General features: G+C 32.8%; 1 protein-coding gene across 3 annotated transcripts in view; it reads left to right on the top strand.

The window, feature by feature from the left end:
• The window catches only part of SEC23A (SEC23 homolog A, COPII coat complex component), a 134,840-nt gene that overhangs the window by 56,909 nt on the left and 61,827 nt on the right, over nucleotides 1-16,104 (top strand). For all 3 annotated transcript variants that reach the window (XM_074290709.1, XM_074290708.1, XM_074290710.1), the window contains 6 exons: nucleotides 729-815; nucleotides 1,695-1,931; nucleotides 7,801-7,880; nucleotides 8,836-8,980; nucleotides 10,232-10,390; nucleotides 15,649-15,764. In XM_074290709.1, the coding sequence (XP_074146810.1) occupies nucleotides 729-815; nucleotides 1,695-1,931; nucleotides 7,801-7,880; nucleotides 8,836-8,980; nucleotides 10,232-10,390; nucleotides 15,649-15,764 (824 nt within the window). The remainder of the gene's footprint in view (nucleotides 1-728; nucleotides 816-1,694; nucleotides 1,932-7,800; nucleotides 7,881-8,835; nucleotides 8,981-10,231; nucleotides 10,391-15,648; nucleotides 15,765-16,104) is intronic.

The raw sequence follows: 16,104 nt of genomic DNA, 5'->3' as shown, positions 1-16,104 counted from the left end.
TTTTCTTTTGTCTTTCAATTATTGGCCTTTTGGCTATTGTTATGTTAGCTGTCTTAAAGTGTTTGAAAGGATGTCATGGGAATGAATGTTTAGATTTGTTCTGATTTGGGGTTCTCTGGATCCCAGGGATATCCCTTCTTGTGTCAAATTGGGGAGCCAAAAGGCTCCATGAGGACCCTTTGGGCTTTTTTTAACCTCCCAGATGAGAGGCTGGCCATCCTCATAAAGACCTGAAGAAGAGGAAAATGTTTAGGGCTTGGCCTTAAAGCTGATTGGATTCCTTCTCTAGTTTGGAGGGTTATTTCTCTTGACAAGACATAAGCAGATAGCTACAAGGGTCTCCTGCTATCTAGGCTTCTGTATCTTAGTGGAATAGCATTGTGCTAAACCCTGGTAACTGCTAAAATGAAGTAAAACCTGCCCCCAAAGGGACTTCCAATGGAAAAAAGGAACATGTGCCAAGGGCATAGAAGTTGAGCAGAGGATGAGAGATTTAGTTTGTAGAGGATTGCCTCTAGCTGAAGGGAAGCTTCTCAGAGGTGCAAAGGGAAGATTTAAGTAAAGACAGATTGAAGGAGTCTCTTTTAGGTATGAGAAATGGCTTGTTTAAATTCATGGAAGTTTTCCTGATTTTTAAACAATCAGGAAAACATGTACTTATCTTTTCTGCTTCTTAATTTTTTTCTTGGAAAATAGTGTTCAGAATTTTACTCTTTTCCTTCCTGTAGTTTCCACCTACATATGCTGGTATATCTGAACTCAATCAACCTGCTGAACTTTTACCTCAGTTTTCAAGCATTGAATATGTAGTACTGGTAAGACTATCAGGACATCTTTAAAGACCTTTATGGGATTACAAGATTTAGAGATGAAAGATCAATCCCCTCATGTTTGCCAACAGTGATTTCGTAAAAATATGAAATCTGGGGCAGCTAGGTGGCGAAGTGGATAGAGTACCAACCTTGAATTCAGGAGGACCCGAGTTCAAATGTGAGTCTCAGATACTTAACACTTCCTAGCTGTGTGACTCTGGGCAAGTCACTTAACCCCAGCCTCAAAAAAAAAAAAAAAAAAAAAAAGAAATAAGAAATCTGTTGAAAGGATTTTATCTATTCTAAACCCTAATTAAACATGAATTCCCTTTTACAATAACTATATTGGTTAGAATGTGAGAGTGAATTAATGTTTCACCTGACTAAGACATAATCTTTTTCCCTCTACAAATTGAATTTGTTGGCATTTTAGCCTTTTAAGGCTAGTATAACAAGATAAAATTTGTTATTTTGGATTTCTGAATGTGATCAACAAAGCAATAATAATCTTGATATGTTACTAAGATGTCAGTTCACTCATTCATAAACGATGATTTTAAAATGCTGGTTGGCATTTTTAATTTTAGTTAATTAAATATGACTTTGTTAAACTATTTATAAATTAGTCCTTTGAAAATTCAGAAATTTTGTTATCTTTATATGTATATACTTAAGGCATGAAAATAATAATTATCCTTCTGAGTGGCTTGAGTGATTGAATTGAGTATGTTTTATCCTGGCACAGTTTTAATGCTGTGAAAATGAAGAATGTGTAAATTTGTACAAAAGGAAAAAAGTATAAAGTATAGTTGTAAAGGGAAAAAAAAAAACCCAGCATGCTTATTTCCCTGCCCCTTACTCTGATCATTTGTCTTTTTAAAGCGTGGCCCTCAGATGCCTTTGATATTTCTGTATGTGGTGGATACTTGTATGGAAGATGAAGATTTGCAAGCTTTGAAAGAATCCATGCAAATGTCACTCAGTCTTTTACCATCTACAGCTTTGGTGGGACTTATTACCTTTGGGAGAATGGTACAGGTCCATGAACTTGGTTGCGAGGGCATTTCAAAAAGCTATGTCTTCAGAGGAACAAAAGATTTAACTGCAAAGCAATTGCAGGTGAGTAGGCAAGAGTAGTAATTCAAAGTGTGTATGTGAACAAAGATTATCACTTAAAATGGAAAATATAAATGCTTTCTTCAAATTACTTTTTAGAAAAATATTTGTAGAAGGTAGCTAATATAGTATTTAAATTTCCAATTTACATGTAAAGATTGTTTTCAATATTGTTTTTTCAAGACTTTGTGTTCCAAAGTTTTCTTCCTCCCTCCCTTACATCCTCCTCAAGATAGCAAGCAATGTGATATAGGTTAAAAATGTACAATTCTTTTAAACGTATTTCCACATTTGTCATGTTGTGCAAGAAAAATCAGACCAAAAGAGGGAAGTAAAAACGGAAGAAAACAAACAAACAAACAAACAAAGTGAAAATACTATATTTCAATCCACATTCAGTCTCTGAAGTTTTCTGTTTGCATTTGGATAGCATTTTCTATCTCAAGTCTCTTGGAATTGTCTTTAATCATCACATTATTGAGAAGAGCCAAGTCCATCACAATTGGTCATCACACAATCTTGCTGTTATGGCATATAGTGTTTTCTTGGTTCTGCTTGCTTCACTTATCAGTTCATGTAAATATTTCAGGCTTTTCTGAAATCAGCCTGCTCATCATTTCTGTAGAATAATAATATTCCATTACATTCATGTATCATAACCTATTCACATTCATATATTATAGAGTATTTAGCCATTCCCCAACTGAGGAGTATCCACTACAAATACAAATATTTTTTTTATATGTAGATCTTTTCCCCTCTTTTATGATCTCTTGGATACAGACCCTACTATAGTGACACTGTTGGATCAAAAAATACAGTTTTATAGCTTTTTGGGCATAGTTTCAAATTGCTCTCCAAAATGGTTGGATCAGTTCACAACTCCATTAATAATCCATTAGTAAAAGAGGCTGTTATGATTGTTATTATGATATAATGAACATTATAATGTGCCCATTTCCATTCTAGTCTTTTCTTTTCATTTGCTTTAATAGTTTCAAAATGTTGACGTATAGTAACTTAAGTTGCCCAGTATTTTAAAATTAAAAAAATTTAAGTTTAGAATGAAAATTAAATGTTAGAAACTTATATTACAAACTTCCAAATTTTGAGTAGGCAATAGTAATTATTAAATATGTAATAATTTGCTGTTGGTGTGTTTTACTAATGAGAATCAGCACTGTACAATTGCTTTGGAATTAAGAATTAGGGGATCAAATTCTGCCTCTGCTACATTTTGGCTGTCCAAACTTTCAGAAATTATTTGACTTGTCAGTGTTCTCTAGACAATCTGGTAATGTTCTAAGTTGTAGTCCTGTATTGGTAGAAGTTTCCCTAACCATATTATCAAAAAAGTTACAGATTGAGTCCCCTTTTTTGAGTCTGTGTTTTACTTGTGGGCATACTGATCCTGTGATCAGTATATTAGTTGTAACATGTGTGACAATATATACTTTGTCCAGCAATGGAAAGGAACTCTACCAAGTGACTTTTTTTTAAACCAACAGCAAGGTTAAATTTTAATGCATTTATTTTGATACAACAGACCCATTCCAAGATAATCCCAAACAGGCCCCTTAGCAGTACTTTCCTTGAAAAAAATTTATAATTGGGAAAGGAATAGAAGAGAGTATAAAAAACAAAACAAACAAGCTCAATTATACAAATTTTAAAAGCTTTTGGACAAGCAAAATCAATGTAATTAGAATCAGAATCAAATATTGTTTAAAAAAATATCTGATAAAATCCTGACATCATACAATAAAAAAAATGACCACATCTAAAATCTATAAAGAATTCCCTTAAATACAAAGATATGAGCAGTTTAAAAAAAAAAAATTTCCAACACATTGTTCAGAACCAATAATAATCAGAGAAATGGATATTAAAGTGACCCCAAGTTATTTCTTATGCATCAAGCTAGTAGAAATGGTAAAAACCTCTTACTTAGTATGACTTCAACTAATGATTTCAGACATTTACTAGCTGTGTAACTCTTAGAATGTTACTTAACCCTGTTTGCCTCAGTTCTTTATCTGTAAAATGAGCTGAGGAAGGAATTGACAAGCCATTCCTGCCAAGAGAACTCCAAATGGCATCATGGAAAATAAAAAAAGTCTGAAATGACTGAACAGCAACATACTGTCATATAGTCATTGCAACAAATTGCCCCAAAATTTAGCATTTCTACTAGGATTTTATCAGAGATATTTTAATACAAATATTTTCCCCAATATTTGATTCTGATTCTAGCTGCATTGATTTTGTCCAAAAACTTTTAAATTTTGCTTAAGTGAACTTGTTTGTTTTATTTTTTATAATCTCTTCTTTTCCTTTCACAGTTATAAATTATAGAATTGTGAAAGATATAAATTATGTAACCATTATTATTCACTGATAAAATATGAGGTAGAATAAAAAGTGTAAGTTAATTAGCATTTTGGTTCCCTACAGTTTCTGATTCTAAGAGAACTGACTGCATGAAGTTGCAGGAGATTGAATATGAACTTAGAAGCATAATGGATATATAGAGAGCATATTTGGGGACCAGGAATGGGTGAAAAAAATGATTTATTAAGGACATCTGCTAAACCTTGAGGACATAAGTACAAAAGATAGTCCCCCATATAAAGGGACATAGTAACAGGAAGGGTCATTTTAGGATGAAATATTGTAGGAATAGATTTGAGGACATATGGCATATGGCATCTGGCACCTTACCTTCTACCTCACCAACTCCCACATATCTACTCCAGCAGAATCCCGAAATTTGTGCCAGACTAATCAACAATTAAGAAGTCCGTTGATAAACTATAAAAGTGATTTCTTTGCAATTCAGAACTGTACAAAAAGTCAGCTAGAACCCCAAAGACATTAGGAAAGGGCCCCTATCAGCAAAACCAGCATAGGTAAATAAACCGGTAGCCTCCTAGAAGCAGAGTCTACAAAACTCTTATCTGGAGGCAATAAGAGTGAAGAGATTGCCTAGAAAGCTCCAGGGAAGAATCTTAAAAACCACTGGGAGCCTCATGGGAAGCTTTCAGATTAGGAAGAGCTCAGTTGGGGGTTGTGAAATCCTTGACATTACATCCTAAGATTTTATCAAGGTTCCTGAATATACAACATTTTGAATTTTAAAGGCCAATAGTGAAACCAAAATGGGCAGAACATCCCCACTCCAAAGTACTACAATAGGTGGATGCCACTCAGCATGAAGCCCTATTTCAGGAACTAAATGAGTAAATCAAAGGAAACACCAACCAGTATTAAGTATTAGCATAGATCTGGTGATTCCCTAAAAGAAGAAGAAAGCAACTTTATAACAACTGAAAGGCAGAAATTTTAAGTAGAAAAATGGATAGATTACAAATAATGAGTTCCCAGAAGAAATTAAAAAGGGAAATAAAAACTGTAGAAAAGAATTAGAAGAATGGATTACTTAAAAGATAACAGTGGAAAAATCTTACCCTAATGGCCAATTTACTAAAAATTAGAATAGATCAAACAAATCAGGTAGTCCATGAGATACATGATTTATTCATTCAATTCATGAATTATTAAAACAAAATGAAAATATTGAAAAAGGAGAAGAAACTATATATTATATAAAATAACTAAGATGGAAAAGTATCCAAGGAGAATTTAAGAATCATTGGACTTCCTGAAAACCATACTTTTAATTATAAATAATTGTAAATTTAATTATTAATAATTTTAATTCCCTTCCCTTCCCTTCTGCAATTGGGGTTAAGTGACTTGTGCAGGATCACATAGTTAGGAAGTGTTAAATGTCTAAGACCAGATTTGAACTCAGGTCCTTCTGACTTCAGGGCTGGTACTCTATCCTCTGCACCACCTAGCACCCTACACAAAATATTTCAATAAATAATGAAACAACCTAGATTTTTTTGGAATCAGAGGGCACAGTAAAGACAGGAAGAATCACGTGATATTGACAGCTTCTAACCATGGATGAGAGATCTTTAAATTCCGAAAAGCTGAGTATAATCCTACAGGGAAAAAGCAAATCTTTAAAGATATTTCTGATGAAAAGGCTAAAGCCAAATAGGAATTTTAAAATGCAAATCTAAGAAACTTAGACAAATTTATTTGCAAAGCTGAAAAGAGCCATATATTGATATAGTTTTAACATTGTTTAATGGGAGAAGAAGTGTCTAAAAAGACACTTTTTAGAAAATTAATGCCTTTAAGGGGTATCAAATAAAATAAGAAAAATAGTGGACCTAGGAGTAGATTGTTTTTGACCTGAAGGTTTTTGAAAGGAAAAGAAAAAGGAGGATAAAAGCAAATAGCATTAAGCATTAGCAATAAGGAAGAGGGTTATTAAAACTTATTAAAAATTTCAGTATAGAAGGAAGTTCAAAAGGAAGCACAGACAAGGAGGATAGTTTGAAAAGTAATGTGAAATTAATAGGCTACTTTTCCCTCTGAGGATTCTAGGAGTAACCCTCAGGGCTCAAAGTCATTAGCATTACAGTTTCCATTTGTGTGCTTCATTTTGACATTTTCTTTGGAGAATCATTTAATCAATCTTAAATAATTTTTAGAAATAGATTTTACTAAAATGTAGTACAATAAGAGTAGTTGGCATAATGCATTCTCCCTCCCATCCCAATTAAGTCACTTTTTTTTTGAAATGTGCTGGAAAGTCACATGCTCTCATTTCTGGATTTCTTTCCTTTTTCTACTAGCTTGATAAATTATAGAGAATCACTGAAGACGTGACCATGTTTTCTAAAATCTTTTGGAACAGTTTCAGTCTAGTATCAGTTGACTTAATCTAGTGGTTTTCAAAGACTTTTCATACTTAGTGTATTCTTACTTAGTTAAGGCATGAGAGCTAGAATGTGATGGAATGGTTTCAACCCTACCTTGGTCTGCATCTGTAACATTCTGTGCTTCTGCTTTTCTGTAGAGGAACCATATTTCATCCTCAGTCCTTTGGAATGAAATCATTGCATTTATCTGAATTTTCATGTCTTTTGGTTTATTCCTTTACATTATTATAATCATTTTTCTGTATATGAGTGTCTTGGGTCTGCTTTCTTCAGTATAGGATTGGTTTTTCTGTCAGTGAGATAGACTTCTAGTTTTGTCTTAAGATAGTCCTTGTAAATCTGGTTCTAGATCTACCCTGATTTGTAGGACTTCCTGAATCTGAGCTATTCATCGGTTTTTGATGTAGACTTTAGCTAGAGAGGGGTGGGTTGACGATTTCCCAATTGGCCAAATTGAATTCTAGAATTTATAAACATAACATTAATATTTTCCATTAAATTTTATCATCTTATTCCTCTTTTCATCTCTTTGAAATTCTTGTTAGTAAACTTGTTTCCTTTTACACACACATACATACACATACACATATGCAGAAGCAGCATAGAATAGTGGATTGACTGCTGGATATAGTGTCAGGAGTGCTTGTATTCACATCTCTGACACGTCATTGCTGTCACACTGGAGAAGTGACCTTTTTAACCCCATTTTTGTGAAGTTTCCTAGAACTTTTCCAAAGTAGAGGGATTCCCATACTTGAATTCCCCAGACTGATAAAGTCATGGATCCATTGCTTATTTCACACTTTCTATATACTTCATGATGTTTTTCTTTTACTTCAATAGTAAATAGAAATCCATGAAAACTTTAATAAAAAGAACATTTTTCATGGTAAATGAAAAGCAAAACTGAGAATTACATATGGAGAATGGATTTTTTTTTCAGTGTTTTTGTAAGAAAATAAGATGTTGGCAAAAGTCACAATAATTTGTGTTAACTAGTTATGAAATACAAGTGTCTTTTATGATTCATTACATGAATTTCATCTATGTAAATATTTTTACCTTTACAACAGGAAATGTTGGGACTCTCTAAAATACCCATTACTCAAGCAGCTCGTGGCCCTCAGGTTCAGCAACCACCTCCATCAAACAGGTAATAATTTAAAATAATCCTTCACTTTTTCCTTGAATTTAAAGTATTTGTGTTTGTAGAAATAGTGGTTCAAAGGAAAAGGTATTATACTTCTTTATTTGCTAACTCCCAGATCTTTATTTTCAGCCTAGAACTAGATTATTGCTGACCAGTTGGTCCAAAGCTGAAAAACCATATATATCACATCTACCTCCTCTTCCTTCTTCCCAAGTCTCTCATTTATTCTGACTTATAGATTTTTATAAGTAGTTGTACCATTCTTCTGGTAACTAATACTTGAAATTTTTATATATTTTATACTTCCTTTCCCCCCAGATCAGTTAGTTACAAAGTTTTATTAATTCTGTCTCTACAATATATGTCTTTATAAAAATTTCTCTAACATACTTTCCCTTTCTCTGTCTCCTCAGAAGTGATATTTTCTTCTTTTGAACTCTTCTATGCTTTATGCATTTTTATACTTCTGCTTTTTATTGTGTTTGTATGTGAGTGTATAACCTCCCAAATAGATTGTTATTAAATTCATTGAATGTAGGATTTACCCTTCTTGTTCAAATTTTTATCCCACTCATTGCTAGTAGGTACTCAATAAATGTTTGTGTGATTGAAATTGCCTAGTGTTTTGATGACTGATTTTGTATATATTTATTGCATTTTATTATAGAAATTTCTTTTGACATATATACATGTTGTATATTTTACGGGGTATTAATGCGGTTTTTTTTTTCCCTTTTTGCTATTCTTTTGATGTGAGAGAAAGAGGGTATGAGTTTGACACTGCTTATTTTCATATGGAAATTAACAGTGCTATATCTTAATAGGAAAATGAAATATATATTAAGTATAGTGTTTAGATAATCAACCTTGTTTCTATTCTACTGTTTTACAAAGGAATCTGTTTTTTAAGGTGAGTACTGGAAAAAGTTAAATGGACTCCTTTAATTTTCTTTTGCAGATTTTTACAGCCAGTACAGAAAATAGATATGAATCTTACAGACCTTTTGGGAGAACTCCAGCGAGACCCTTGGCCTGTTCCCCAGGGCAAGAGACCTTTGCGTTCCTCAGGGGTGGCTCTTTCCATAGCTGTAGGATTGCTGGAGGTAATGATTATGTCTTTTTTTTTTTTTTTTTTTTTCCTATTGATAATTTTTCTTTTTCACATCATTCTCAAGTCTCAGTGACTCCTTCCTCTCATTCCTAATAGCAGTATAATTTTAAACACATACATATTATTAAGCAAAAAAAAAAAGCCCCAAACCAAAGTATATATAATATTTCTGAAATCTTTCATTTTTTGTTTTCCTTTAATTATTGTAGTTGCCATGTAAATTGTTCTCCTAATTCTGCTTATTTTACTCTATAAGTTTGTGTCTTATAACTTTTTAATATATAAAGTAACCTTGTTATTTCTCCCCCTCTACTATCAACATAAGAATTAGTTGATGGGGAAGAAGGCTAATTTATAAAGATTGCATTTATATTTGCGTATTTTAAAAGTTAGAAACCTTTTTTCTTTTATAATAGGATTTTTTTTAGAAAAGGGAATACGTGGGCTTGTTTCCTTTTTTAAACTGCATATTTGGAAGCTTGATTTGCAGCAATTTAGATGTTAAAAAAAAAGAAATTATTTCTGTTGGCCTCAAAAATGTTTTTTTATTTGTATAAATGTGTTTGTTTATGTTTTCTTTCTTCCATTGAAATCTTATTTGCTTTAAATATCTTATTGTGGGATGAAGGTGAAACTATGCTCTTGAAGGACTTGTTAGATTAGTTTAAGATTCTTGACTAGGTCTACCAGCCTGGAAAGTCTTTGAATACTTATTGACATGTTAATGGCTTTCAGATCTGTTGTCTAAAAATGAATTGGATTAAGATCAGAGAAGATTAGCAGTAATGAAAGTTTTTAACTATAGAAAGCTCAGAAATACAAGTTTCTAAGTTATAGAAATATTTTGAGCTTCAACAGTGAAGAGAATACACACTGACCCTTGAATTATTATGACTGTTGTAATTTATTATTGTCCCTGCCCATTGAGCTTATCTGGATAACTCCATTCTCCCAAAGAGCCATCTTGTAACAAATAGGTATAGTCAAGTAAACCAATTAGCATACTATCTGTGATTGAAAATATATGCTTCATTTTCTACTGTTGGTTTGTTCCTTGTTTCTTGAAAGATAATAGGCATGCTTTACCATCAGTTTTTTGAAATCACTGTTAATCATTGCATTGGTTAGAGTTCTGAAGTCATTTAGTATTATTGGTTTTAAAAAAAACAACTTATAAGCCTTGAAGTATTAAAGAAGATAATTTTTGTTGAACTATTTTTGATGTTTTGCTTTCTTTTAATAGTGCACTTTCCCAAACACTGGTGCTCGTATTATGATGTTCATTGGTGGTCCAGCTACTCAGGGTCCTGGAATGGTGGTTGGAGATGAGCTAAAGACACCTATAAGATCTTGGCATGATATTGAAAAAGACAATGCTAAATATGTTAAAAAAGGAACTAAAGTAAGTTTCAGTTTTTATTAATTTTACTTAATGCATGAGATAGAATACAAACATTTTATGACAGAATCAAACTAAATTTGAACTCTGGTCTTCCTGATAGCAGACCTAAAACCTTATACATTGTGCCACTTAGCCACTTAGCTTATAAAGGATAAAGTCTAGAAGATTTTTAATTAGGTCAGAAGTTCTGCTTCCTTCCTTCCTTCCTCCCTCCCTTCCTTCCTTCCTTCCTCCCTCCCTTCCTCCCTTTCTTCCTTCCTCCCTTCCTCCCTCCCTCCCTCCCTCCCTCCCTCCCTCCCTCCCTTCCTCCCTTCTTTCCTTCCTCCCTTCCTCCCTTTCTCCCTCCCTCCCTTCCTTCCTTCCTCCCTTCTACCCTCCCTCCCTCCCTCCCTCGCTCCCTTCCACCCTCCCTTTCTCCCTCCCTTCCACCCTCCCTTTCTCCCTCCCTCCCTCTTTTTTTCTTTCTTTCTTTTTTTTTAATTAAACATTTTATTTCCAAAACATATGCATGGATAATTTTCAACATTCACTCTTTTAAAACTTTGTGTTCCAGATTTTTTTCCCTCCCTTTCCTCCACCCCTCCCCAATGTGTTAAATATATGCAATTCTTCTATATGTATTTCTGCAATTATCATGTGGCACAAGAAACATCAGCTCAAAAAGGAAAAAAAAATGAGAAAGCAAACAAAATGCAAGCAAACAACAAAATGCTTTCTTTTTTTAATCACACTTAGGTTTATTTGACTCATGTATTGATATTTTCATTGGTTTTTGTATGTTGTCTATTATTATTATTCCAATAGTTTTGATAATTACTGTCTTGTAGAATAGTTACAGATCTCTAACTGCATACTTTCCCTCCTACTTTTCATTATTTTCTTTGCGAATGCCAAGAATGCTTTTTTCCCCATTTTACCCTTTAACTGTATAAAATGATCCTTTTGAAGTTTCACATTATAAGACTGAATAAGTAAATTAATTTAATAAGTAAATTAAAATATTATTTTATTATATTGGTATATGCTAATCATGAACAGTAAATATCTTTTCAATTTTTGAGGGCTGTCTTTATTTGGACTCCTCTGTTATTCATCTATTTTGAATAAAATTTATTTTTCCTATCTCTTCCTGCTGGGTTTTATTGGCATAGAAATTTAGAAATGCTACATATAAGGAAACAAATAAGGATTTATGAAGTGCCTATTTGCTAGGTAGCATGTATGCTAAGCACTTAACTCATATTTACTCATTTGATTTTCACAATAATCCTGGGAAGTTGGTGCTGTTATTAATTCCTATTTCACAGATTGGGAAACCAAGTCAGATAGCGATTAAGTAATTTGCTCAGGGCATCACAGAGCTAGTAAGTATCTGAATTTGAATTTGGATCTTCCTGCCTCCAGACCTTATGTTCTCTATCCTTGGGGTCACCTTTATCCATTTGGGTCCCAAAGTTTTGGCATGTAGTCATTTTGTAATCATTTTTTTGATAAAATTATTTATTTTCCCTTTAATTGGTTATTTATCTCACTATTTATTTAGGATTAAATAGTTTCCATTGAAGTTAGAAGCCTTTTTGCAAAAGCTCTTTATTGGTTTTAATTTTTATTATGTAATGTTCAGTAAAGATAGTGCTTGATATTTCTGAGTGTTAGGTTTTTACTTCATAGCACATGGTCAATTTTTGTAAAGGTGTCATCCACAGCTGAGAAATACCTATTTTTCTTTCTGTTCCAGTGAAGTAATTACCGAGATTTATCATGGCTAGTTTTTTTTTTTAAACCACAGGCCCATAATTTTACTTTGGTTCTTTGGTATTATTATTTTTTCTTTAAAAAGTTCCATAAGGGGATACTTCCCTATAATTTTTTAAACTTCTTCTTTAAGTACTTATAGGCTAGGTCATTGGTAGCATATATAGTAAGTACTGATGTAATCTCATCTATTGATTTCATTATTTGTTTATTAAGTACACTATTTCTCTGCTTCTCTTTTAACCATGTTTTATTTTTATTGTTGTCTGTGTGACATCATGATTGCTATCTTTGCTTCTTGGAATTCTGAATGATAAATTTTAATTGCATTAATTTAGTTGCATTTAATAATAAATTTTATTGTAGCTCCTTATTCTATCTGAATTTTGGTGTTTCAGATAGACTTCTTGTAAAACAACATCTTGTTGGATCTACTTTCTAGTTCATTCTGTTTTCCTCTTCTGTCTTACAGTTGAGGTCATCCTACTCACATTCATGGTTATGTTTGGTAATTGTCATGGTAGGAAATAAGAATACAAGATAACAAGATAAATAACAAAATTGGCAGGTAGGAGCAGGTCAGGTTATGAAGGATTTTGAATGTGTAATGTAAGCTAAACAAGTTTACGGTAATACAACAAAGGAAAAGCTAACTTTTATGATCTTTCAGCAAGAAGGTCTACCTAAGAATTGGGACAGTGGCTTAGGAGGGGGTGCCACTGAACATTCCTATGGGAGGAAGATATTCTGTAAAGGAAAATGGGAACCTCAGAATGGGTCTAATTTGCCAGGATTTGATGCAGGAGAAATCAAAGTCTTGAGATCAGCTGGTATCTAGAAATGGGTGAAGAGGGGAGAGAAAAGAAGGAGGGCATGGATCCCAGCAGGTGAGTGCATGACAGATGGAGAAATGATCTTGGTGAGGGCAGAGAGTAAAATTGCAATGTCCACTATGAGGCAATGTTTCTATCTTCATTATTTCCCACGTGAATTGATATTTTTAAGGGAGAGCATAATTTTTTTTAAAAAAAAGGACAAAGGGTAAGTTATATAACGAAAATAAATTGTTTGGAAAAGGGAACTTATACTTGATATTTTAGAACCTTTAATTTCATGAGAAACACAAAGAGGCATAAATAAGAATGCTTGATAAATGTAGGGATGGTGAGGAGGCAGGAAAGGTAGGTTGATTATAGAAGAGAAGAATGACTGGGAATCTGGAATTAAAGTAAATGAATTAAATTAAAGAAATTGGGAATTAAAGTGAAGTTGCTAATTGTGGGTACAAGGTACTGACTAAAATGGTAGAAAAACAACAAAAGATTCCTAATTTAGAAAAAATAAACTTATTAGAGAAAAGTGGAAGATCTCCAGCCCTTCTGAGTCTGAATGTCTGAGTGCTTTCTTTTACCTTGGACACTCAGTATTACCAGAACCTTGAGCACAGAACACTGAAGGTTTGAACTATCCCTGGAGGGACTATGATTTAGTGCCTTCAGGCTTTTGGCTTATTTACATGAGCTCATGTTGGCTACTCTGATGGAGAGACTGTAGGTTCTGACTGTCTTTTTGCTCAGTATTTGACTGGATAGAGGTGTTTACTCTGGATTTCTTGAGTATTATTTAATTTGTTGTTGTTTTTATCACTTTTCTGGAAATATATGGCTCTTGTTTGACTTTTCATATTAGCCATTTAAACCAAATGACCTGATACCCAAATTTAATAACATTCAAAATTCTCAGGGCTGACAATCTAGGAGATCATTGCAATCTAGGAATTTAGGAAAACATTGGTATTAGATTTCTTCTAAATTTGATGATTATTTTAACGGGAAGGAGAAGGAATAGTTTTTCTAGTGTTATCCCAGAATGTGGAAAGAAAGCATCATATTTAAGTTCATATTTTAAAATAATGTCCACAATAATGTGTATATATATATATGTATTTACATATATATGCACATATATTTGTATGGTTGTATATAAATATTTAAGTGGAAATCAGAAATTCAAAATCTTTATAACTTGTATTTGACACTGGTGTATGTTAATATTAATATAAGATTTTAAATTTATCAAATTCTTTAGAGTGCTTAGCTGTTGCATTTCTAGAACTTGTAATAAAAACTTTTTCTTTATCTGTGTTAATAACAATCTGAAGGTGGAGCATATAGCTACTGAAAAAATGTTAAATCATAGAAGTTTATGTTCTTTAGTTACTAATAAGATTCTTTAGCAGTTTCCTCTAATGGAAACACTTAGAAGTAGAGTGGGAAATACTTTATTTTTAAATTGGAAAAAGCTGTATTTAGTTCATCTTCCATTTACTTTACATTTTACTTTGACATTACTTTTCATTTTGAATATATTTGAAAAATTATTTTCTCATTTCCCCGGTATCAGATACTGATTGGGAAAGAAGCTCTTTCTTAAATTGAAGTTTACTTGCAGAAACTTCAACAGTTTCATTTCTTTCTGACTGTGCTTTTGCTTCTGAGCCTGTTTTATCTGCTTGCCTGCTTGCCCTTTTCTAGAACCTGACCTGCTCCACATTTTCTGTCTCAGAACTTCTCCCTTGTTTTTGAAAAATGTTGATAACTCTTTTGCCTCTCCTTGGATCCAGTTATTCTTTGCTGCAGATAGAATAGACTAGAGTGGATATATTATTTGCTTTCTGCTGTGCCTTAAAATACCAGTTATTTTGCTTCTCTTTGATGTTCAGTTATTTTTCAGTTGTGTTCACCTTCAAATGATCCATTTGCTTTTCCAAGTCATTTTACAGATGAAGAGAGGCGAATAGGGTTTAAGTGACTTGCCCAGGATCACATGGCTAATAAATATCTGAGGCTGGATTTGAACCAGGAAGATAAGAATTCCTGATTCCAGGCCTTGCACTTTATCCTCTTTGCCATCTATTGGCTCCCATTAAACCTATCTCAATCCTTGGATTCTTTCCAGTTAAGATTTAGAATCTTTAAACCAAAAGGGATTCAAAGATTAATTGAGCCTCATTTTATGGATGATGAAACAGAGTTGGGACCAGAATTCAAGTCATTTATTTCAATGCTTTTTTTACTCCATCATTTAGATTTTATCATGGAAGGCTCTCTGTGAAAAGTAAATTGGAGTTACAGAAATGATCATAATATTTTATTAGACATTTATGGAACTAAAAATTATATCAAATGCAAAAAACAAATCTCTGATACATTGCCTGAATTTTCATAGAATCTTAAATTTAAAGCTAAAAAGAACCCTAGAAGCCATATAGTCCAAATATATTGGAAAACTAGAGCCCAGGGAAGTTTTTTGATTTATTCAAGGTCACATGGGTCCTAAGTGACAGATGAATTTTTTTGAACCTAGATCCTCTGATTCCCAAACCAATGCTTTTGTTCCATGTCACACTATCCACATTTTGACCAGACTTTGAATATAATATACACAGATATATATGACTACATATACTGTTTTGATTAAATTTTTAAAAATTCTGTCTTTAGCATTTTGAAGCTTTAGCTAATCGAGCTGCTACAACTGGTCATGTTATTGATATTTATGCATGTGCACTGGATCAGACTGGTCTTTTGGAAATGAAATGCTGTCCTAACCTCACTGGGTATGTATCTAGAATCTGGTATGTATTTAGAATCTGAAGCCCACTGTAGAGTCTTTAAATAACGGAAGTAAGCCAAAAGAATGAGTTATAGAAGTCTTTTTGGGGAAAACTAATTATGATCTTTCTGACATTTATTATATTTGAATCTTCAGATAATTATTAACTTGAATTTCAGCTAAGAGTTTTAATCTAAGGTCTCAGATTTTTCTGTTATCAATTAATGCAAGTCAGTTTGAGTTTTTTGGTAGTGATGACTAAATAGCTTTGAATATGAACCCAAGACAAATAATTGGGTACAATAGAATTTGATTAAAAATATTTCATTATTAGATCAGGACTG

Source organism: Sminthopsis crassicaudata, chromosome 2 (genome assembly GCF_048593235.1).
Source record: "Sminthopsis crassicaudata isolate SCR6 chromosome 2, ASM4859323v1, whole genome shotgun sequence".
Taxonomy (NCBI): domain Eukaryota; kingdom Metazoa; phylum Chordata; class Mammalia; order Dasyuromorphia; family Dasyuridae; genus Sminthopsis; species Sminthopsis crassicaudata.
This window is presented reverse-complemented; position numbering and strand designations above follow the sequence as displayed.